General features: G+C 35.9%; 1 protein-coding gene across 1 annotated transcript in view; it reads left to right on the top strand.

Moving 5' to 3' along the window:
* Nucleotides 1–4,275: 4,275 nt before the first annotated feature.
* The window catches only part of SFRP5_1 (Secreted frizzled- protein 5), a gene marked incomplete at its 3' end in the record, with an annotated part of 33,924 nt that continues 13,684 nt past the window's right edge, over nt 4,276–24,515 (top strand). The window contains exons 1-2 of the mRNA XM_012940061.3: nt 4,276–5,251; nt 23,427–23,501. Coding sequence (XP_012795515.2) covers nt 4,684–5,251; nt 23,427–23,501 — 643 coding nt within the window. The 5' untranslated portion in view covers nt 4,276–4,683. The remainder of the gene's footprint in view (nt 5,252–23,426; nt 23,502–24,515) is intronic.

Below are 24,515 nucleotides of genomic sequence, written 5' to 3'. Positions count from 1 at the left end.
TGAACTTTCACTTTTCGTCCTCCCAATTTCATAAACAGCACTCCTGCTTCGAGAAGACAGTGAGTAGGAATTCCCTGCCAGTGATTGTATGCACGTGGCCATATGTGAGCATTTGGAGAAAGAGAGAGAAAGAACGAACTGCTCCCACCCTTGACCGTACCAGGGTATTTGTAGGCTCGATTTCACATCACTAAGAAAAATCATCCTCTAGGAACAAATAAGTCCCTAGTCTCATGATTCGTCATTTAACAAAATATTCATAATTTATTCGGTATAACATTAAACTAAAACTGTCATCAACTTGAAAAAACAAAAAAAATTTAAATTTTCTATTTTTGGAAGGGGTTTTGTGGAGATTTTAGAAATTTCACTGATTGAAATCATAAGTCAATTGAAGCAACTTCGTGGATTGGTTGAAGTGAGACATTAACACCGTTGGATGCTGGCCATCTCAGTGGTCTAGTTGGTTAAGCGCCTGGTGCGAGACTGATTGGTCCTGGGTTCGAACCTCGTGTGGTGCGGGATCGTGGATGCCCACTGCTGAGGAGTGCTATACTAGGACGAAACGGCCGTCCAGTGCTTGCAGGTTTTCCATGGTGATCTAGCTTCAACTGACTCATGATCTCAACTGTTGAAATTACTATGATAACTACAAAACCCTTTCTGATACTAATCAGTAAGAAAAAGACAAAACAAGTTTCACCTGGATTCACCTACCAGCTCCGAACGTCTTAGTTTTTGATGGAGTTTTGTGCTCTGGGCTGGTTGGTTTAGTTGTAGAGCTTTCATTGTTCTTCTGAACGACATCATCAGCACAAACTTCAGGTAGAACATAGTAAAATCTAAGAATTAAACAGTAAGCTATTCATTTGCAAAATATTCATCAACCGTCTCAAACTTTATTGTTCTTTCATTTCCACATCAATCATTCTCTGTTCTCGTTCTCTTTTCATCAATATGTTTAACCTCCTACCGATAGACATTTCATTTTCGATTGATGTTACATACTACTTATATTTGTCGATATCAGTAGTATATACCACGAAAGTAAGAGTGGATTTTCTGAAGAGTTTAGAATCTTAGGTAAGTTTTTATCAAGAACTAAATTTAAAAATGAGAACTATCACACTTCAGCTGAACTAAATGTTCTGCATTATGTTTATGACTTACTAAACAGTCGTAAACTAGTGTAGGGTTAGTAAAATGTCACTGAGCCATAGTCAAATCATCCTGCAGTTGAGTCACTGAATCATCGATCCTTGTCAAGGTCAAGGAAAACAAACGCACATCAGTTAATTGTACTCCATGAACCAGCTCATGCAGTGGGGGTCTTACTTTCGCTTGTATCCACTTTAACTAATATATTTCAGTAATAACGTCCTTTGTGTTATACAGTCTTCAAAGCATTCATAGTACTTTGATACATCGAATGGGTAATTCACGTTAGATGCTGATCGCAAGGTGTGACTTCTAAGTTATCTGTTTCGTTACACCATCCCCATCTAACTCGAGTATGCCTCCAATCATTCAGCACAGATCATCTACCTTGGTGGACTACATTCGGATTAATTAAGATAGTTCATATTATTCTAGTGAAGGAGAACACAGGTGAACACAACCGATTATATTTAGCACAAAATTACAGAGTTGCTTTATAAATCATACACCAATATTTCATTTGCAAAATGTTCATTAATTGTCTCACACTTCATTGTTCTTATATTTTCATACCAATTGCTTTTTGTTCCCATTCTTCCCTGCTCTATCTTTCCAACCTTCTGTTGCCAGACATTCTATTCTTGACTACTTATATCAACATAAGTAGCACACACCACATTAACACCCCTATAATAATAATTCATATAGTAGTTCAATTTATGAGTCAATTGAAGCTAGACCACCATGGAAAACCTGGAAGCACTGGACGGCCGTTTCGTTCTAATACTTCATTTGTTGACGTATTGTAATGAGAATCATCATCATCATCATCATCATCATCATCATCATCATCATCATCATCATCATCATCATCCAAAGCATCGTCATCATCATCATCATCCAAAGCATCGTCATCATCATCATCATCCAAAGCATCGTCGTCATCATCATCATCATCATCCAAAGCATCATCATCATCATCATCCAAAACATCGTCCAAAGCATCATCCAAAGCATCATCGTCATCCAAATATTAAGATTATCTCTATAACAATATGTTTCTTATCATTACATAATCCTAATTTACAACTATATACCCAATATAAGCAATGAAACATAATGAGATTATTCTATTAGAACAATGAAACAGATGTTTATTGTCTCTTTTTAATTCAATTAAAATGTTTCATTCAATCTGTAATTATCATAAATCAAATTTACATATTAAGATAAGAATCATAGATTATGTAATAAGTGTAATATGTAATATGGTATTTAAAAACAACTAATACTTTTTACATTCCTATTAGAATGGGGATGTTGTAGAGATTGAAGTAAGTTAAATAGTTGAATTCATGTGTCGATATAAGCTAGATTGCTACTATTGAAAACCTAGAAACACTGGATAGCTGTTTCATTCTAGTATAATACATCTTAGAACTTCGATCTTTCACTCAAAGCTCGAACCCACGACCTTCAATCTCGCACATAAACACGTAACCTCTAAACCACTGAACTAGAATCTAAGGATGCTAATGTCTAATTTCAATCGATCCATGAGGAGTCCGATAATAGGATGAGACGGTAGTCTAGAGCTTTCACACTTTCAATGATGGTCTAGCTCAGATTGACTCATTATTTCAGTTATTAAATTACTATAATCTCTACAAAACCGTATTCTGATTATAATCATCATGTGCTCACCAGTGTCTTGTTTCAAAATGAATTTCCTGGAGTTCAAGTGAGAAGCCATGACCGGCGGATTTCAAACGTGTCTGTGATGAGGCAGTAACTCACTGAAGACAATGGAGGACGGTCGCAGAATATCGTGGATTGGTTGAAGTTACACATTAATACCGTTGGATGCCGGATCAGTGGTCTAGAGGTTAAGCGTTCGCGTGCGAAACTGAAGGTACTGGATCCAAGTTTGTTTGGTGTGGCATCATGGGCAAATGCGGCTGAGGAGTCCCATACTAGGACAAAACAGCGATCCAGTACTTTCAGGTTTTCCATGATAATCTAGCTTCAATTGACTCACGAATTCAACTATTCAAGTAACTCTGAATCATTAATTAAAAGAAAGACTATTCTAATCCTTTTTTCAATTATATTATAACTTATATCTCATCCTACTACACATAATTTTTACAACAGACCTGGATGAACTCCATTGGTAAAGACTTACCACTAGAACTTCAGGAGCGTTTCCTGAAGTCAGTCACTAGTGAGCAGGTGATTATTATTATCAGAATGGATTTTGTGGAGATATTAGAAATTTCACTGATTGAAATCATGAGTCAATTGAAGCTAGATCACTATGGAAAATCTGTAAGCATTGGACGGTCATTTCTTCCTAGTATGGGACTCCTCAGCAGTGGGCATCCACGATCCCGCACCCCGTGTGATTCGAACCCAGGATCTATCGGTCTCGCACCAGGCGCTTAACCAGCTAGACCAGTGAGCTGGCATCCAACGGTGTTAATGTCTAATTTCAACCAATTCACGAAGTCGCGCCACCGTACACCATTGTCTTCAGTGAGTTGATATCTCACAAACCTGGAAGTTCTAGGGAGAAGCCGTTGCCAGTGGAGTTCAACCAGGTCTGTTGTGAGATAGGAACTCATATAATTTTTACTTTATAAATTAATAATTCTAATATGAATTTCAATAGTTGAGATCTGAATCAATTGAAACTAAACTACCATAGAAAACCTGAAAAACACTAGACAAACATTTTGTCCTATTTTGGGACTCTTCAACAGTGCACATCCACGACTCCACCTTACTAGATTCGAACTCAGGACCTATCACTCTTGCGCATAAATTGTTTAACCCTTAGGCCTGTGAAATCGCTGTCATCCAATGGTGTTAATATTTAACTTTAACTAATCTACAAAAGTGAACGACACATTCATCATTATCATCAGTGAGTTTCTTTTATATACCTTGTAAAAAGCACGATTGTCCGTTAATGTATCATTTATTGGGCATTTTTTAAAAATTTAATTTGTTTCTGAATTTTGATTGGTCTATATACAATTAATATTTTCAACCAATCAAATTACAGCTTTTATCTAAAATAAAAGTATATATAATTGATTGTAATGATACTTAGTCATTGATTCACTTTGTCAATTCTAATCCTAAATCTGTGACATACTACTGATAAAAGTATAATATACATGACATTTCTACTACTACTACTACTACTACTTCTACCACTACTACTAATACTACTATTTAACATTACTTTAGGATAATCAGATTATACTGGGCATGAGATGATTGATATTGAATTCTATGGAATGGATTATAAAATGAATTCAAGTGGATTAATATAAAATTTTAAATAGAAAAGAATTGAACTTACTTATACTCTGTTACTCCTCGTGTAGGAGCAAAAGCTGCCTACCGGCAATCTCTACTCAAGAATTGAACTTACTTACACTCTGTTACTCTTCGTATAGGAGTAAAGGCTGCTCATCAGCAATCTCTATTCAAGAATTGAACTTACAAAATTGAAACATGTTATTATTACATAATTATATCCTCTGTATTTTATACTTAATACCTTATATATATTGTATTGGACGTGGTTTTTTAAAATTATCTTCTAATTCATATAATGAATGGAATCCTTCAACACAACTATCTTCTTCATCAATAGGATCATCCATTTCATTACCATATTCAAGTGATACAAATTCATATGCCTATTGGAATTGTCATACTATTCCACCTAATATGACATTATGTAAAAGTGTAGGTTATTCACGTATGGTATTACCAAATTTTTTACATCATGAATCATTACGTGAAGCTATACAACAAGCTAATGTATGGATTGCATTAGTGAATACAGATTGTCATCCGGATATTCAACGATTTTTATGTTCATTATATGCACCAGTTTGTTTAAAAAGTCATCAAGAAGCTAAAATACCACCATGTTGGGAATTATGTAATCAAGTACGTAATGCATGTTTGCCTAGAATGAAATTATTTGGATTTGATTGGCCAGATATAGTACATTGTCAACAATTTCCACGTTTAGCTGAAAGTATGTGTATACCACCACAAGAAAAAAGTACAGGTAAGTAAAGCAGAATTATACAAGTTTTTTGAAAAAAAGTTATACTCAAGGTAAAGATGGATAGTGGTTAGCAGTGGAATCTAGTTTGAGGAACTTTTCGTCCTATTTGGGACTCATCAACTGGAGTTATCCCGAAGTGAACATCAATTCTGGGATGCAGATAAATCAAGCTGACGAGTCACAAATAGGACGAAACGCGAGTCATACTGGATTCCATTGCTAGCCACTATTCATCTTTGCTTAAAAAGCTTGTGACTTAGGGCAATATTGAGCTAATCCGCATAGGACGTACAAATGCCAGTAAGAGACTAATCAATTTCAGTCCTAAATAACAATGGGAAGATACAATTAGAACAATATCAAGTGAATTTATACTCAAGGTAGTTATATAATCCTTGCCATAGATTGAGTTTATATTTCGATTCACAGTAATAGTTAACTTCGAATGTAAAAATAGACAGGATGATATTATAAGTATTAACGAAGTGTTTCCATCACCCACTACGTAATGCGGCAGTAGCTGTATTATCTATAAATCAAGCGATTATATGACATTCTTCTTTGAATCTATTCGATAAATTAGAAACGTTCAATAAAACAAGACAGCAGGGACAACAACAACAACAACAAAAAGACGGGTTTAAAGAAGAGTTCTGGTTTCAGTACATTCATTCACTAAAGAGGCATATATATGCCTGGTCGGACGATGTAGCTGACTGACTGAACAACAATAAATATGTACTTTTTAACGCAACGATAATCATCAATAAATCATCAACAATAATAACAAAATGATGATGAACATATTAACAGTGAAGTTAGTAGCAAAATCACTTGGTATTGTTTGCTTGTATCTTCTCATTGTTGTTTAAGACTGTAATTGATCAGTCTCTTATTGGTATATGTGCATCATGTGCGAACGGCCTTGATATTGTCTTAATTCACATGAGATCTAAGCAAAGACGGATAGTGGTTAGCAGTGGAATTCAGTTTGACGTGCGTTTCGTCCTATTTGAGACTCGTCAGCCGGATGTGCTTGCATTCTAGAGTTGATGTTGACTCTAGGACCCTAACCCAATACCATTCACTTCAAACGTCGTCGTGTCATCCACTTAACTACTGAATCCTACTAGTCACTTGCTTATACAATGGGGGTGAAGTTTACTTTCATGCAGAAATCTGGTTCAACCTGTCAAATGTCATTTACACATAATAATTTATTTTAGCTAGTTCAATTCAATAATCAAGTACAAAGTTGTCTATTCAATGTTAATTCTTACATTTATAAGTATGGTTAATCATAATACATTAATGTCAAATCAGATTAAAATAGAGAGAAATGAATTCGACTAGACAATTGAATTACACTCACTTACTTACTTATTTACTTACTTACTTACTCACTTACTTAGGCCTGTTACTCCCACTGGAGCATAGACCACCGATCAACATCCTCTAACCCACTGTGTCCTGGGTCTTCCTTTCTAGTTCTATCCAATTTTTGTTCATTTTCCTCATGTCTGTCTCCATTTCTCGGTGTAATGTGGTCTTTCTCTTCAATTGAATTATAATATCCGCTTAAATCATTATCGCTATTAGGGTTATTTGAATTTATACAATTTCATTTAATTTACATTCAATACTTAACTGTCTTGCTTATCAATTAATTCCAAGCTAATAAACTTTCAAACTGTACAAAACAAACATTGAATCTATCAATAGATTATGTCTACACTTTAATAATTTCAATAGTTGAGATCATAAGTTAATTGAATCTAGATCACTATGAAAAACCTGGAAGCAGAGGATGGCCATTTCAAGAGATAAAGCGTTCGTTCACGAGACCAAAGGTTCTGGGTCCGAATCCCGTGAGTGGGATCATAGATGCGCCCTGATGCGGAGTTCCATACTGGGATGAAACCGTCGTCCAATGATGCTGATCTAACATTGATCCATTTATGATCTTAATTAAAATAACTTTTTAGTCAAAAACCGAAAATATAATTTCTAAAGTCTTCAATATTTAGATGTATAATATACATAATTATGAATCATACTGCAAACTTCATGACATTCTCGACTAATATTCAAGATATTAGCAGTTAGATTTTCAGTTTCTGAATAAGAATAACGTCTATTTATAAGCATGTGGCTATCATGAGTCAGTAGCTAAAAGAATCACTTGATGGCATTTGAAACGAATGGTATTGGGTTCGAGTCCTAGAGTGAACATCAGCACTGGGATGCATGTACATCCGACTGACGACTCAGAAATGGGATGTAACACATGTCCTAGATTTCATTACTAACCACTATATATATATATATATATATATATATATATATATATATATAACTTTCGAATCAAGCATTGCAGTCAAAATGTACATAGAATGTCGTTGATAAGCTATTAGATAGATTCTTTGCGTAATCGACATATTACCACTTTATACAGTTGGTTCATGATGCAGGAAATGACTTCCATTATATCGTATGATTGATTGTTATTGGAATATATGTACATATTTATCGTCAATCCTCGTATAAATGGAACAATGCCTCCCCCGCCGGATAGATCAATGAGCAGAGTTAACATGAGGACAAAGTATAGACAAGATAATACAATTCAAGCATGTCCATTATCATTGCTGTACTGGCTTCGATGAATGTGTTGCATTATAGGTTAAGTCATTTGAATTACTCGTCAATTAACTTGGTCATTTAATTCGTTTGCCGGATAAGTAGAGTTCGAAATGTTCACCGTTTGAGCAGATTTCCAGGGTGTGTTTTAGTTTGAAGATAGGCTCACCACTTTAATAACGTTAAACGTAAGTCAATGTTACGGATCAGTAACTATATCGCCTACGATTTGACTGATTTCTATGAAAAGTGATGTTAATTCGTCTATAAAGTTTGTCATTGTTAAGAACATATTGCTTATTTATTTAAGCTATTCATTGAAATGTTTTTGTAGTTTAAATGTACTATCTAATCCCTGATAAGGAATTTTTGACTTTCCTTTATTACTTACTTACTTTTGCCTGTTGCCCCTTCTCGAAGAGGACAGGCCACTCACCAGCATTCTTCATCCAACACTGTCTTGGGCAACCCTTTTCATGTTTGCTTCCAATTCTTAGCGCAGTGTGTTCTTGGGTCTTTCTCTTTCGTTTCCCTTCAGGATTTCAAATTAAAGCATGTCTTTTGATTCAGCTTGATGATCTTCGCAATGTATATCTTATCCATTTCTAAAGTATTATTCTAGTTCCCTGTTTAGTCCGAACCTGGTTTGTTCTCTTCCACAATAGATTGTTATTAATAGTAACCGGTTAGCGGATATTGAGTATCCTGAGTAGAAAACTGTTGATAATTGCTTATCCCTTTTTGATGATGGTCGTAGTAGTTCTCGAAGTTTCATCTCTGAAAATTAGAGCTGTCTTGACGTTTGTATTGAAGATTTAGACTTTGGTTTTGAGTTGCATATGTTATTCAACTGTAGGAATGCGATCCTTGCTTTGCCAATCCTCGCCTTTATGTCTGCATCAAATCCTCCACGTTTATCGATCACGTTAACCAGATACGTGAATATTCCCACCTTTTCCAGAGTTTCTCCATCAAGTATGATTAGGTTGGTGTTCTTCGTGTTGTATTTGAGGACCTTCCTTTTTCCTTTGTGTGTGTGTGTGTGTTCTGAGGTCTACTGATGCAGAGACTGTTACTATATTAGTTGTAATGACCTGGATTCATTGATTTCATTTATTAATCCAGTTTAATTGTTGTTTTAAGTCCTTTTAAAAAAAAACTTTCACACTTTCCTCTCCAATTGACTTAATTGGCTTTTTTTCTTTCTCTCCCTTCTTAATTGACATCAATTATGGTTTTCATTTCCAATAAGAATAATAATTGATTCGATCTTCAAGAACCCATAATTATCTTGGTTCTTACAATTGAATAATTGAGTTCATGAATCAATTGAAGCTGGATCACCATGGCAAATCCGATTGGTTGAAGTTAGACATAAACACAATTGAATGTTGGCAAATTCAGTGATCTAAGAGATTAAGTGTTCGCTCGCAAGATCGATAAGTGCTAGGTTCAAATCCTGTGAGTGGGATCGTGAATGCACGTTGCTGAAGAGTCCCATAATAAAATGAAACGGCCGCCTAGTGCTTCCGGGTTTCCAATGATGGTCCGGCTTTAATTGACTCATAAATTCAACTAATAAATTTTCAAAAGGGGTTTTGAGGAGATTTTAGTAATAGTTGAATTCACGAGTCATTTGAAGTTAGATTACCATGGAAAACCTGGAAGCACTGGACTGCCTTCATAGATCGAACCCGAGTTTTTCAAACCAAATAACCATAAACATAAACCTTATATGAACAATAAAGGTATAGGCTTTTCACGATTCTTTCAATTGTTTATACTTTGTTGAATATATATGTAGATAATTGACTTTCCTGCCCAACAACAATCACCATCCAACCCTGTCCTGGGCAATCCTTTCCAGTTCTTTCCATTTGTTATTCATTCTTCTTCCTATCTGCTTCTATTTCCAGACGTAATGTGTTCTTTGACCTTCCTCTTCTTCTCCGTTTCCCTTCGGAATTCCAGCTTAGAGCTTGTCTCGTGATGCAGTTTGATGATTTCCGTAATGTATGTCCTATTCATTTCCAACGTCTTTCCTGAATTTCCTCTTTAGCTAGAAGCTAGTTTTTCACCTCCCGAATGCCCTTGTACGGTTGAGAGTAAGGAGAGTCAGCTCTCCTTCTCCAAATTCTTTCATAAGGGCACATGCGTAAAACCACTAACAAGGAAGTCCTACTCACTACCTTCTTGTGGTGGGGTGTTGTTTACGAAATTGTGAGAACAAAAAGAGAATGTCCGGCACTTTGACCGGGTTGTGGACACGCAAAGTTCACTTGGGGGAGTTGGAAAACCCTGATTCCAAAACAATGGCGCACATGGGCTGGCTCCAGTATCCTGAGAGAACAAATGGCGTATGAACCTATTGTTGGTCGCTGATTACCAAGACACGACATCTCTTTACATTGTTTCACTTTTTTGTGGATTACACCTTTAGATCCAAGATTCTGAGTGTGGCCTCCTAAGTAAACCACCTGTTTCGATCTAGGCATCAAGGTATTATCTCATTTCACATATAAATCAAGTGACTTATGTAGTGCATATCTATTTGATGCCTCCTTGTACCAATCTTTCTAATCATTAACACAACTTTAATATCCTGGTAACAAAAGTATGTTTTAACAAACAAACAAACACACTCTTCTTCATTATTCCATATTATGACAGCATGAAAGGTTTTGTCAAATTTCAATCTGTTTATTACTACATATTGATAAGTTGTAAAATGTAAAATTGTACTATTCCCTTACTTAATTTCTCGTAATTGAATTACAATTAGACAGGTGTCATAACTAAAGCAACAGTTGATGAATATAGTCACTAGTTGTTAGTAACAACATATAAGGATTTATTTAGTTAAATATATAAACATTGATACGGGAGGGATGTCACAAAATACATATGTGCTATACAATAATAATGAGGTTAGTAGTAGTTATCACTGATTTGTATAACTACATCTTCCCTGAATCCAAACCAATGGTGTACATAGTCTCTACGATTTTGAAGTAGCAAATAGTGTATGAACCAATTGTTGGTCACCGGCTACCGTAGGACTGTAACTCCCTACGTTGCTGCATTGTCTTGTGGATTAAACCTTTAGGTCAAAAGTTCTGGTTGTGGTCTCCTAAGAGAATTACCTGCTTCGGTTTGAGGGCCAGTGTAGTATCACATGACTCACACAAATCACTGATAAATATGAGGAAAAGTTTGTTTATACATTAGCATATTACTATATGTGTACACATGAAATTCTGTTACAACCCTAGTAATCATCCATTTATATTCTATTCAATAAGAGATTAGATTCTATGAACAAAACTGTGGTAATTAATTAAACACTTGGCAAAAAAACTCAATGCAAATCTAATCTCCACATAGAAATTGATGAATTTATCAACAAGTTTTTGAAATGTTGCGAAAACTGATGAGTGAATTCTCACCGACTCTTTCACTTATTGATTGAAATCACGAATCGATTGATTTTAGACCACCATTGAAAATCTGTAAGTACTGGACGACCGTTTCGTGCTATTGTGGGCCTTCAGTCTCGTGCGCAAATGCTTAACTTACTAGACCATTGAGCCGGCATCTAACGGTGTTAATGTCTAATGTTTAATCCTTCACTTACCTAGTACACATAACTCTTCTCAAGATCAAACTTAGGAGCGGTCACAAATTACTCAGGATATATTGCAATCTTCTTTTCTTAGATGGTGATTGAAGGTAGTCGACAAGAAACCTTAAACCTAGCTTTTGTGCTATATGGCACTAGTTAGTAAGGTGTACCCGTAATGTTGATGGAACTGACGCTTCCTGACCAATTCGACCCAGCTTCACTTTCAGAGACGTTATGACTGTTCTATCCAAGCCACTACTGACATCCTGTAGGACTAAGGTGTAGTGAGAAGAGATTAATTAAATGATAATGATGATTTTCTTGTCAAAGATTTTTTGGTTTGAAATTATCATGTAATAGATTTCATATGACTCTATAGAGCTTCATCAAATAATAGTTTTCTGTCTAATATATCAATTCATGCGATTAGAACTAAGTCATCTTCACAACAATGTTGTATGATTATCGAATTCAATGTAATATTCGATAAACCCCTGGTGGAGAGAATCGGCTCTCCTTCTCCAAATGCTCTCACATGACCACGTATATACAACCACTAGCAAGGAAGTCCTACTCACTGCCTTCTCTCACCACGAGTGTTGTTTACGAAATTGAGATGAAAAGCGAATATCCGGCACTTTAACTAGGTTGGTGGACACGAAGGGTCCATCTAGGTCAGTTGGAAAACCCTTGTTCCAAACCGATAACGCACATGGGCTTCAGGATCCTAAGGGAACAAATGACGTATGAGCCAATTATTAGTCACTGGCTACCATGGGACTGCATCTCTTAACGTCGCTCCACTGCCTTGTGAATTAGATCATTATGTCGAAGGTTCATGGGGTGGCCCCCCTAAGCAAACTACGTGCTTCGATCTGAAAACCCGGGCAGTATCACATCTTACACACAAATCAAATGACTTGTGTGACGCATATGTATTCGATGCCCTTTTGTACCAATATTCATGTATTCAAATAATAATAATGTATAATAAAATATTCGACATTATCTGCAATAAACGTGATTCTTTCATTCATTATCCGACAAAAACTTAACTAAATCAGACACTTACTTAATGAATAGTCACTAAGACAACAGTAGAAAATGGGTTTCTATTTTCTTTTTGTCCAGAGCAACAACAAATAAAGAAAAAAAAGAGAAAATAGAGAAAAGAAAGAAAAAAAAAGAGAAACCCTATTCATAGAAAATCAGACATAGACTTGACTAATTTAAGGACAGAAAAATTTATGTTCAGTAATAAGAAAGAAAGAAAAAAAAGAAAGATCAGTCACATGCTTGTCTTGTATTCGAATATTCTAATGATTTATTATAGAATGTTTCTTTTCTTTTAACCATTTTGTTGTTTTGCATTCAGTCAATCCTATTCATGATAAAGTTGTTACTTACTTACTTACTTACGTCTGTTACTCCCAGTGGAGCATAGGTCACACTGACCAGCATTCTTAAACCAACTCACTCTGTCCTAGACCTTCTTTTCCAGTTCTATCCAGTTTTTTTGTTTGTTTTTCTTATGTCTGTCTTCATTTCTTGGTGTGAGATGTTCTTTGGTCTTCCTCTTTTCCTTTAGCTTTGAGGATTCTATGTGAGGACTTGCCTTGTGACGCAGTTTGGTGCTTTCTTCAATATGTGTCCTATCCACTTCCAGCGCTCCAGGCGAAGTTATAAAGTTGTTACCATGTTACATAATATGATATATGATGATCAAGATGATTATCAATACAGACTGGTACAAATATGAAATCATTATATAATGGTGGTTAATAATTGAATCTATGATGTATGTTTCGTTCTATTTGGGACTAGTCAATTGAATGTAACTGAATCTAATTCAAGATACAATACATCTATACTTATAATGTCTGTGATTTAATGACAGTGTCGAGGTAGTTCGTATAGGATATATATATATCATAAACAGACTGATCAGTTTGTCAGGTCCTGTTTTCGAATCTCGCGAGGCGGGATCGTGAATGCACACTACTGAAGAGTCCCACAATAGGATGAAACGGCTGTCCAGTGCTTCCAGGTTTTCCATGGTTGTCTAGCTTCAATTGACTCATGATCCCAGCTATTGAAATAAAATAGTTATTTAATGGGCAAATTCATGAGTTAATTGAAGAGAGACCACCATGAAAAACCTGAAAACACTGGGACTCCTCAGGAGTGCGCATCCACGATCCTGCCTTGTGTAATCTCAACCCAGGGTCTATAGGTTTCGCACGCAAACACTTAACCTCTATACCACTGAAATTACCTGTATCTAATGGCGTTCATATCTAATTTCAACCAATCCACGAAATTACGCCACCGTCTACCATTGTCACTGCTGAGGAGTTCCATACTAGGACGAAACGGCCGCCCAGTGCTTCCTGGTTTTGCATGATGATCTAGCATCAATTGACTCATGAATTCAATTATTAAATTATTATAATATCTACAAAACCCCTCTCTTAATAATATAGTTACCAAAGTATGGGAATAAAGCAAGAACGCAATGTATCATATATATAAATAGGAGACCTACGGTTTATTGATAGGAGTCTGGACCATGTAGCTTCCAAAAATCAGATATAAGTTTCAAAACTCTTTTCATCTATGAGGTATAGACAACCGGCTAACATAACCAGTTCTCAAGGAAATGAGTTTTTGATATTATGTTGGAAACGCAAACTCATATTTGATCACTGTGTACTTTCGATAAGAAAATTTCAATCTAAACTGTTGACCATATGTTCATTTGGTATTGTTGACTTGAATCTTCGCTTTGGTATTTAGGACAGCAATTGCTCGGTCTTTTTCATTGGCATATATGAATCCTGTAAGGATTACCTCGATATTATCTTAAGTCATAAACAGTATAAGCAAAGATGGATAGTGGCTAGCAGTGGAATACAGGACGTATGTTTCGTCCTATTTGGGACTCGTCATCTGGATGTACCTACATCCCAGAATTGATGTTAACTCCTGTATAATAAGTTTTATATGTAAATTTTAAGGAGTTCAATTAACATCACAATATTGAATTTTATTAGAATTTCAATTTTGCTTACTTGTTTTCTTAATTTTAACTTCGCTTTTCTCACCTCTTCATGCCCCAAAATGGAATTGATATTGACTTTTAACTACTCATGAGTAATATACAATTTTAAATGGAAGGTCCTGATATTTGATATTTTTAATGATGTCACATTCATTAACTTTCATGTTTAAATGAACATCATTAGCACAAACATTGGAATCATCAGGCTGGTTTACTATATGTATGTGATGATAATTGAAGTTTCCAAGATCATTATAAGCTTTATTCTACACGCCTCTCATATAGTTATGCAACAAGGTTTATTTAGGTGATCTAAAGCTTATTTCTACACATTTAAGTGCCCTGGAAACACTAGACGATCGTTTCGTCGTAATATGAGACTCCTCAGAACTGTACATCCACGATTCCATACCAAACAGACTCGAATTCAGAACCTTTAGTGTTATACGTAAACTCTTAACCTCTAGACCATTGACTTTGCTATCATTCAACATTGTTGATATTTAACTTCGAATCTTGTATACAAGATCGTTGATATGCACTTTTAAAGAGTCCAATACTAGGATACATTCATTGTATGACATTCAAAGTGACCCATTGACCATATAGTTTTCATAATCTATAAGTTTATTTCAAAATGAACTTTGTTCCTACTATCCATTGAATGTTTGCTATTTTTTCCTACACACTTACTATACAGTTCTATTTATCAATTATTCACCAAAAATTATCCAGGTGATCCAAAACTTATTTCTATGCATTTAAATGCCCTGGAAGCACTAGATAACTGTTTCGTCTTAATATGAGATTTCTCAGAAGTGTACATTCACAATCTCATATCAAACGGACTCGAAGCCAGGACATTCAGTCTCATGCTCAAAACGCTTAAACTTAACTTTGAATTCTGTGTACGAAATCATTGAAGCCCACTTTTTCGAAGAGTTTAATACTAGGATATATTCATTGTATTACATTGAAACTAACTCATTGATTAAATTACTTACTTACTTACTTAAGCCTGTTACTCCTAATGGAGCATAGGCCGCCGACCAGCATTCTCCAACCAACTCTGTCCTGGGCCTTTCTTTCTACTTCTATCCAATGTTGTTCATTCTTCTCATGTCTATCTCCATTTGTCGGTGTAATGTGTTGCTCTTTGGTCTTCTTCTTTTCCTTTGGCCTTGAGGATTCCATGTGAGGGCTTGCCTTATGACGCAGTTGAGTGCTTTCCTCAATATGTGTCCTATCCACTTCCAAAGCTTCTTCCTAATTTCTTCCTCCGCTGGGATCTGGTTTAAATAGCTTTGACAATCTATAGATTCATTTCAAAATGAACTTTGTTCCTACTATCCATTGAATGTTTACTACTACTTCTCACTTACTAACTTATTGTATACACACAACTAATATGATCATGTATATTACATAATTGATTACATAAACGACCTAATGCGTTTTTGTAGTCATGATTACTAAGCTTACTAATGTCGTACACATAGACAAACGATATTCAACGATATACATATTGTAGACAATGATATTATGTTATTTGATTTGATTTAACATCAAAGAAATATACCGCTGAAATGTTTTTTTTTGTGTGTGTAAATTTTTCTGTCTTGGTCATTGTTACTACAATGTGCATTTTGTATTTATCTTCTGTCTATCGTTTTTTTCTCTTTTTTTTCGTTGTTGTTGTTGTTGCTTGACAAAGGCTAAAGTTTTTTATGCTACTTTAGTGTAAATATAAAGGGTTTTCTGTTTCATTTATTTCAAAACATTTCCCTATCCACCCACCCACCCAGCTACCTACCTACCTATCTACCAATCTATCCACCTACGTACCTACCTACCTATCCACCTATCTATCTACATACCTACGTACCTACCCCAAACCCTCTCTCATTATCATCTTTCATACATTCATATATATAGATATAGATATATAGTGATTTAGTATTTTCTATTTCTATTGAATTATCCAACTGTCAATGAATAGATGAATAAATGAATGAATCAACATAAATGAAATACAATTAGAAAAAAGGTAAACAAATCATGAAATACCGAAAACATTCATACATGTTTTATGCATAGTTACTTTGTATAAATACAAATTTGTATGGGAAATTCTTTCTCTCTACACTGTTAAACTTAGGATTCTTTGTTTATTTTCTATATAGTGTATGATTGAATATAAATCAATTGAAAGAATAGTAAAGATTTTATATAGTGATTTTAATGGTTGAGATCAGAAGTCCATTGAAGTTAGACTGTGATGAAAAACTAGGAAATATTGGTAGGCCGTTTCATTCTATTGTGGGACTTTTCAGCAGTGCACATCTATGGACACACCGTCCAGTACTTCCAGGTTTTCCATGATGATCTAGCTTCAATTGACTCATGATCTCAACCATTGAAAGATCCCGTGAACGGAATCGTGGATACGCACTGTCTCACAATAGAACGAAACGGTTGTTCAATGCTTCCAGGTTTCCAACGGTGGTCTAACACCAATCTGTTCATGATCTCAATCAAAAAAAGTTTTTTTTTGTTTTAAAATAGTTGGATTCACTGTGGAATACTTGGAAGTAATGGATCGTTGTTTTGTCTTAGTATAGAACTCCGCAGCAGTGCGCATCTATGGTCCAGCTTGCAGGATCCGAACCTACGACATTCAGCCTCACACGTGAATGCTTAACTTGTAAATCACTGAGTTGACATCCAATGGTGTGAATGTCTAAATTTAACCAATCCCGTTTTTTATGGATGATATGCAGATTTCATGTTGTAAATATTCACAACTATATTTGATTAGTCGGTGAGACTATAATTAATGGACGAACCAATCAGACATAAGATAGCAGATCTTGTATTTTGGCGCGGAATTCATTCAACCATTTGACTTAATAGAGTTTTAGCATTATAGTTGATGTCAGTTCATGATGAAAACTCTAAATCTAGTTGTTAACCCTAACCATCAACTGTAAATGTTAATCCTAATTCTTCAAACTGGTTTATAACCTTCATTTAGCCATGGTATGTAGGTGGACATTCTCATGGTCTTTTTAACGTTACTCAAAGGTCGTCCATAAATTATAGTTTCACGGAATATTCTTTGTTTTTCTAGTCTAAGGAATATATTTACTGTTTTATTATTAGGGAAACAAGATAAATTTTTCAATACTAGTGGGATGAGTGAGTGGTGAGAATATGGGTTTAAACATTTGACTTCTAACTGTTTAACATCTACGTTGATTGAGGAGACAATTTTCATCCCGCATACGGGATTCAGACCCAGGACCTCCAGCCTTCCACGCGAACACTTAAACTCTAGACTATTGAGCTGTGACCAGTGGAGTCCAATCTGTATCGGGTAGAGACATGTACCTACCTCAGACAATGGATGAATGGTTGAACAAGATCACAGATCTATTGAAATTAGATTTTAACATCATTGGATGTTGGCTCAATGATCTAGAAGCTAGGCATTCGCGCATGAGAACGTTAGTACTGGATTCGAGTCCGTTCAGTGTGAGATTAAGGATGTGAACTGTTGAGAAGTTATATACTGGAACGAAACGGTTGTCGAGTAATCCAAGGTTTTCAATGGTTGTCTAGTGTATATCGACTCATGAATTCAACTATTAAGAATGAAATAATACTCAACGAGTAGTTACGTAACATAGTAATTATATAATGACAGATTGATTATAAATTAACACTGAATAATTAGAAGAGGATTATAATAGTCAAGGTAATTATTCGAAAATCAAGCAGTTGCCACGTTACATAATTTATAAAAAGAATTAATGAAATATTTTGATGAGAGGTCATTCTCACAGTAGTTATGTAAGAATCAAGGTATGAATGTTGAGGATATGTAGAATACGTAAAGTGGAAGAAATTCAGATATAGTTTATCAATATTCTGTTACCAACTCACTCCTATACCTGTATCTAAGGTAACGAAAGTGGTTGTATAAACTTGTTTTCGATGTAAAGGTTTGGTTTTGTGAACATGGATTCCAATGACTTCAGCCATGTGCAAAAGACTAACTTGTAGAATATAGTTGATAACGTAAAAAGCTTTATTTAAGTCAACTTGATGACCTGTGTCCACTATCAAGTAAGCGAGAATAGAACTATTAATCATTCTTACCTGTCCTTTGCTCAATCAGAACGAATAGTGTTCTTCTATATGATGATGGACTTGTCAAATTGTACGTTCTATACAACTGACCCCGTAGGAGCAGTTGAATTGGTAAATACACATGGATGTAGCGATATGTTCTTTTATTAGCAGTTCTTATTATGGGACAATTGTATGGATGAACAGTATTAAATGTATTAAGTTAATTATCCTTGTAATGTTCTTTTCCTAATACCATGAAAGTATCATCTATATGGTAACAGTAAGATGTCAGATGACTGATTGTGTCCTTAAGTGGTCCATTTTCTAGTTTTGCAAGAAAAATGTCTGCTTGTAGAGGGGCCAATGATGACCTCATGGTTACACCATCCAAATGTCCGTGGTATTCATTATCAAATAAAAAAACATTCATCATGGATCTAAGAATTAACTGTTTTATTGCAGACAACGGAAATTTCCGGAATCCAGTGGTGTTAATGTCTAACTTCAACTAATCCACAAAATTGAACAACATATTCACCATTGTCTTCAGTGAGTTACTATTTCACAAAAGAGGCGGTTGAACTCCACTGGTCACTGCTTCTCACTAGAACTCCAGGAAATACCTCATGAAACCAATCACTAGTGGGCACATGATGATTATTATCAGAAGGAATTTTGTGGCGATTTTTGTAATTTTATCGTTGAATTTATGAGTCAACTGAAGTTAAACCACAATGGAAAACCTGGAAGTACTGGACGGCCGTTTCGTTCTAGTATGGGACTCCACAGCAGTGCTTATCCACGATCCCGCCCTGCGAGATTCGTTTATTCATTTTATCAACTGTAATCAAAAACTATCGGTATAGAGTTGTGGTGATCGTCAAATTTTATTAGGATCATAAACCGATCTGAATCAGATAAACGTTGAAAGCTTGAGAACATTCAACATCCGTTCTGTCCTAGTATGGGACTTCACAACAGTACATACCCATGACTTTACAACCAGAAAATTGAATTCTTGACCATCAACCCCAGTCCTACTGAGAAATTCCATCTAAGGATCAAACAAGTTCACAATGTTTTCAAGATTTCAATGATTAGTCAGCTTGAATCTTTTCACGATCTTAGTATTGATGTACTTTATTATATCATGATTTTTCTTGTTTATTTTATTTATCAATAAATTGAACCTTTATGAACCTGAAAAAATAATCGTTCTATACTAGTGAGTGGCATAAGTAAATTACATTTGAATAACATTGAATTTATTTCCACAAATCAGTATGTATATAAATTTTGTCCCAAAATGCCCTGGTACGGCCGAAAGTTGGCCATGTGAGAACATGGCCAAGCGTATATAGCCTCTGCCAAAGAAGTCCTACTCACTACCTCCTCGTGGCGGGGGTGTTGGTTACGAAATTGAGAGGATGAAAAGTGAATGACTGGCTCCTTATCCGGGTTGGTGGACATGGAGATTTCACTTACAGGAGTTGGAAAACCCTGATTCCAAACTAATGGTTCACATGGGCTCCCGTATCCTGAGGGAACAAATGGCGTATGAAACAATAGTTGGTCACCGTCTACCATGGGACGACACCTCCTTACGTTGCTCCACTGCCTTGTGGATCAGACCCTCAGGTCGAAGGCTCCGGATGTGGCCCCCTAAGAAAACCACCTGCTTTGATTTGAGCACCCGGGTAGTATCATAGCCTTCACACATCAAATGAGATGTGTGTGGCGCATATATATTTGGTGCCTCCTTGTACCAATATCTATGTGTTAAAATAAATAAATAAAATATAAATAAAGATTTACTGTAGACAAAATGAAATGAACTCAGTTAATCAACTACAATGTTTGGTAGTTATTGTTTTTCATTGATTTGTTTTTCTTTACGTATATCAGTATACAGTCGATAACATATCTAATACGTCACTTCGTCCTATTTTGGACTTGTCAGCTAGACGTAACTGCATCTCAGAATTGATGTTCACTGCTGGACTCGAACCCACTTGCTTGTGGAATGTAGTGAAGTTTAAATTCACTTGATATTGTTTACTTGAATCTTCACATTGTTGTTTATAACTAAACTGTTAGCCACTATCCATCTTTGTTTATAATACCTGTGAATCAAGGCGATATCGTGGCAATATGCACAGTATGCACATATGCCAATAAGGGAGATTGATCAATTGCAGTACTAAACATCAATGGGAAGATTCAAACAAACAATACCAAGTAAATTTAAACTTCATCCTATTGCATAAACAAACAGCTATCAGGACTCATTAGCTAAGTAAATAACACGATGGCGTTTAGAGCGAATGACATTAAGTTCACATCCTAAAGTGAACATTAACTCTGAGATGCATGTAGATCCATCTGATGAGTCTCCAATGGAACGAAACGCACATGAAACCGGATTCCACTGCTAGCCACTATCCATCTCTGCTTATAATACTTGTGACTTAAGGCTATATCGAGGCGACACGCACAGGATGTACATTTGCCAATAAGAAACTGATCAATTGCAGTCCTATACAAATCAATTAGAAGATTCAAATAAACAATACTGAGTGGATTTATAATATCAGAAGGGGTTTTGTGGAGATTTTTGTAATTTAAATAGTTGAAATCATAAGTCAGTTGAAGCTAGACCACCATGGAAAACCTGGAAGCCACTGTACGGCCGTTTTGTCCTAGTATGGGACTCCTCAGCAGTGCGCATCCACCATCCTGCACCCCCCCTGCGCGATTACCAATATGGAAAACTTGGAAACACTGAATGATATTCATGAATTCAACTATTAAAAATTACTACAATCTTTACAAACCCCCATACTGATTTTTTTTTAAAAATTAAACAATCCAACTCAGTAGGGGTTAGTTAGTTTGTTGTTGTTATCATATGTTTTTTTTAGATGACCATTATTTTTCAGTCAAGCCTACTGAGAAGAGTTTTACTTCTCTAAAATGTATAACAAAAGAATAACACAATGATGATATACATTAATCTGAACATGTATAAATGTATGTGTGTGTGGGTCTGTGTGTGTGCTTGCACATATTCTATTATTAATCTTATCTACATTTGTAATCCTGGTAATAAGTTTTACACCATTCATAGACTGTCTAACTAATATGATGAAGGGGAGATAAAGACGGATATTAATGATTATCACTAGTAGAAAGTGATGTTTAATCTATATCGAGTTATAAACACATTTTCATTAATTTTATATTAGTTGTTTGAATCGTCCCATTTATTGTTAGGACTGTAATTGGCCAATCTCTTATTGGTATATGTACATTCTATACGAATTGTTTCGATATTTGCCATTAAGTCACTAAGATTGTAAGCAGAGTTGGATGATAGCTAGAAATGGAATCTAGCACACGCGTGGCGGCGTGAATCTGTTGTCTGAAGAAAGACTTCTCAACCTTGAGTATGTGGATGATATTGTCTTACTGTGCGATAATATCCAAGCCATGCAATCCGTACTTAATCAGTTGGTAATCAATGTCCGTAGGTACGGTATGTGCTTCGTACCTGTTAATTGCAAAGTACTTATACAAGACTGCCAAGACCCTGATCCTGTACTCACCCTGGATGGTGAGCAGAAGTCCGTGTATCTAGGTAGCCGATAAGTGCTGTTGGGGGTGTGAGTGATGAGATCAATGTACGTATAGTGAAAGCCAGAGAGGCTTATGCCAATCTAGACCAACTTTAGCGCCTTCGTGATGTCAGTACGTCAGTGAGAGCAGTTTTGCTGTATGCTTCTGAAATCTGGTATCTCAGAGTTGAGGATGTTTAACAACTCTCTGTGTCTGACCATCGTCGTCTCCGAAGGATTGCTGACATCCAGTGGCTACACCATGTTAGTAATGCGGACGTTCAGCATCGTGTGTTTGGACACAGAGACGATAATTCAGTTAGTTTCACTACCTTGAAACATCGACTTCGGTGGCTTGAATATGTTCTAGGAATGTTGTCCCAGAGAATTACACGTCGTTCATTATTTACCGACACTGGGACTGATTGGAAAAAGCGGAGAGGTTGTCAGTGTATGACATGGTGTTGCGGTATGGAAGAAAGCTGTGCAGGACTGACTTCTGTCAGTCCTTCGCAACTCCCTGGTTGGGGTCCTAGAGATGGTGCAACACAGTGGCTAGAGACGTTATCAGATATGGCTCAGAATAGAAGCCGATGGAGATCCTGCTGTAACTTTATTTTACTTTCTTCATAAAAAAGACGTAACCTCTTTAAGTGGAAATATTCTCTCTGGCTATACTGTTGCTAATTGGACTGGCTCTCCCATTATAATCATTTCACTATCATACACTAATTTTTGTTCGTTATTGTAACCCTTTTTCTTATACTCACCTTACATTCTTTATATTCTTCATATTCGTATTATTATTGTGTGGCGCATATGTATCTGGTGCCACTTTGTACGAAGATTTATGTGTTCAAACAAAAAATTAGGTCAAAATCTCCGAGTATGGTCCCCTAAGAGAACCACCTGCTTCGGTTTGGACACCAAGGCATTATCATATCCCATATTCAAATCAAGTGACTTGTGTGGTGTATATATATCTGGTGCCCCTCCCTTATACCAATATTCATATGTTCGAATAATCAGTAATAATAATAATAATAATCTAACATTAATTGATTCTGTTTTTCTTACTTATTTTACTCATTTTACTTATTTCAGCTGTAACATGTGTACCTTGTGAACAAGCAATTACTTTAGAAAATATTGCCAGTAGTTATTGTATGGCTGATGTAGGTGAGTATTTATTGATTATTTTTTTCTTATATGATCTTTGAGAATTCAATATATGGATATGATTCTGAAAGGACGAGAGGGAATGGAATTACTAGAAACTATGTCATGTTATATAATTGTGTCAGTCCATTTTGACGCTTACATTTACTTACGCCTGTTACTCCTTATGGAAGAATATAGGCCATCTACCAGCACTCTTCATCCAATCCTGTCGTGGACAATTCTCTCCAGTTCTTTCCAAGCTTACATGAAATTCATTAAAACGATAATTTTATATGATTGTAGACATTTATTTCCTTATCCTTTTTAATTCAAACAGTTGAGACTATGAGTCAATTGAAGCTAGATCACCATGGAAAACCTGGAAGAACTGGACGGTCGTTCCGTCCTATTGCGGGACTCCTTGGCAGTGCACATCCACGACCTCGCCCTCTGCGAGATTCGAACCCAGGACCTACTGGTTTCGCGCGCGAGCACTTAACCACTAGACCACTGAGATGACCGGCATCCAACGGTGTTAATGTCTAACTTCAACTAATCCACGAAATCGAGAGACACATCCACCATCATTATCATCAGTGAGTTACTGCTTCACAACTGACCCGGTTGAACTCCACTGGTCACTGCTTCTCACTAGAACTCCAGGATATATATCTTGAAGCCAGTCTAGTGCTTCCAGGTTTTCCACGGTGATCTAGCTTCAACTGACTCATGATCTCAACTGTTTAAATTACTACAATCTCCACAAAAACCTTTCTGATACTTATCCTTTTTAATTGTAACAATGATGATTAGGAGATAAACCAGTCGACTGTATACACGTGTATACCCGTCACTTATCACTGAAAACCTTCACTAATTAACTGAGTTATAATTAGAATGAAGGTTTGTGGAGATTTTAGTGATTGAATGAATGTTAGACAACCATTGAAAACCTAAGAATACTGAACGGCCGTTTCATTCTAGAATGTGACTCCTCAACAGTGCACATCCATGATCTCACACTAAACGGAC

Source organism: Schistosoma haematobium, chromosome 3, assembly GCF_000699445.3.
Source record: "Schistosoma haematobium chromosome 3, whole genome shotgun sequence".
NCBI classification, from domain to species: domain Eukaryota; kingdom Metazoa; phylum Platyhelminthes; class Trematoda; order Strigeidida; family Schistosomatidae; genus Schistosoma; species Schistosoma haematobium.
Note: the sequence above shows the minus strand (reverse complement) of the source record. Positions and strands in the feature narration are given on the sequence as shown.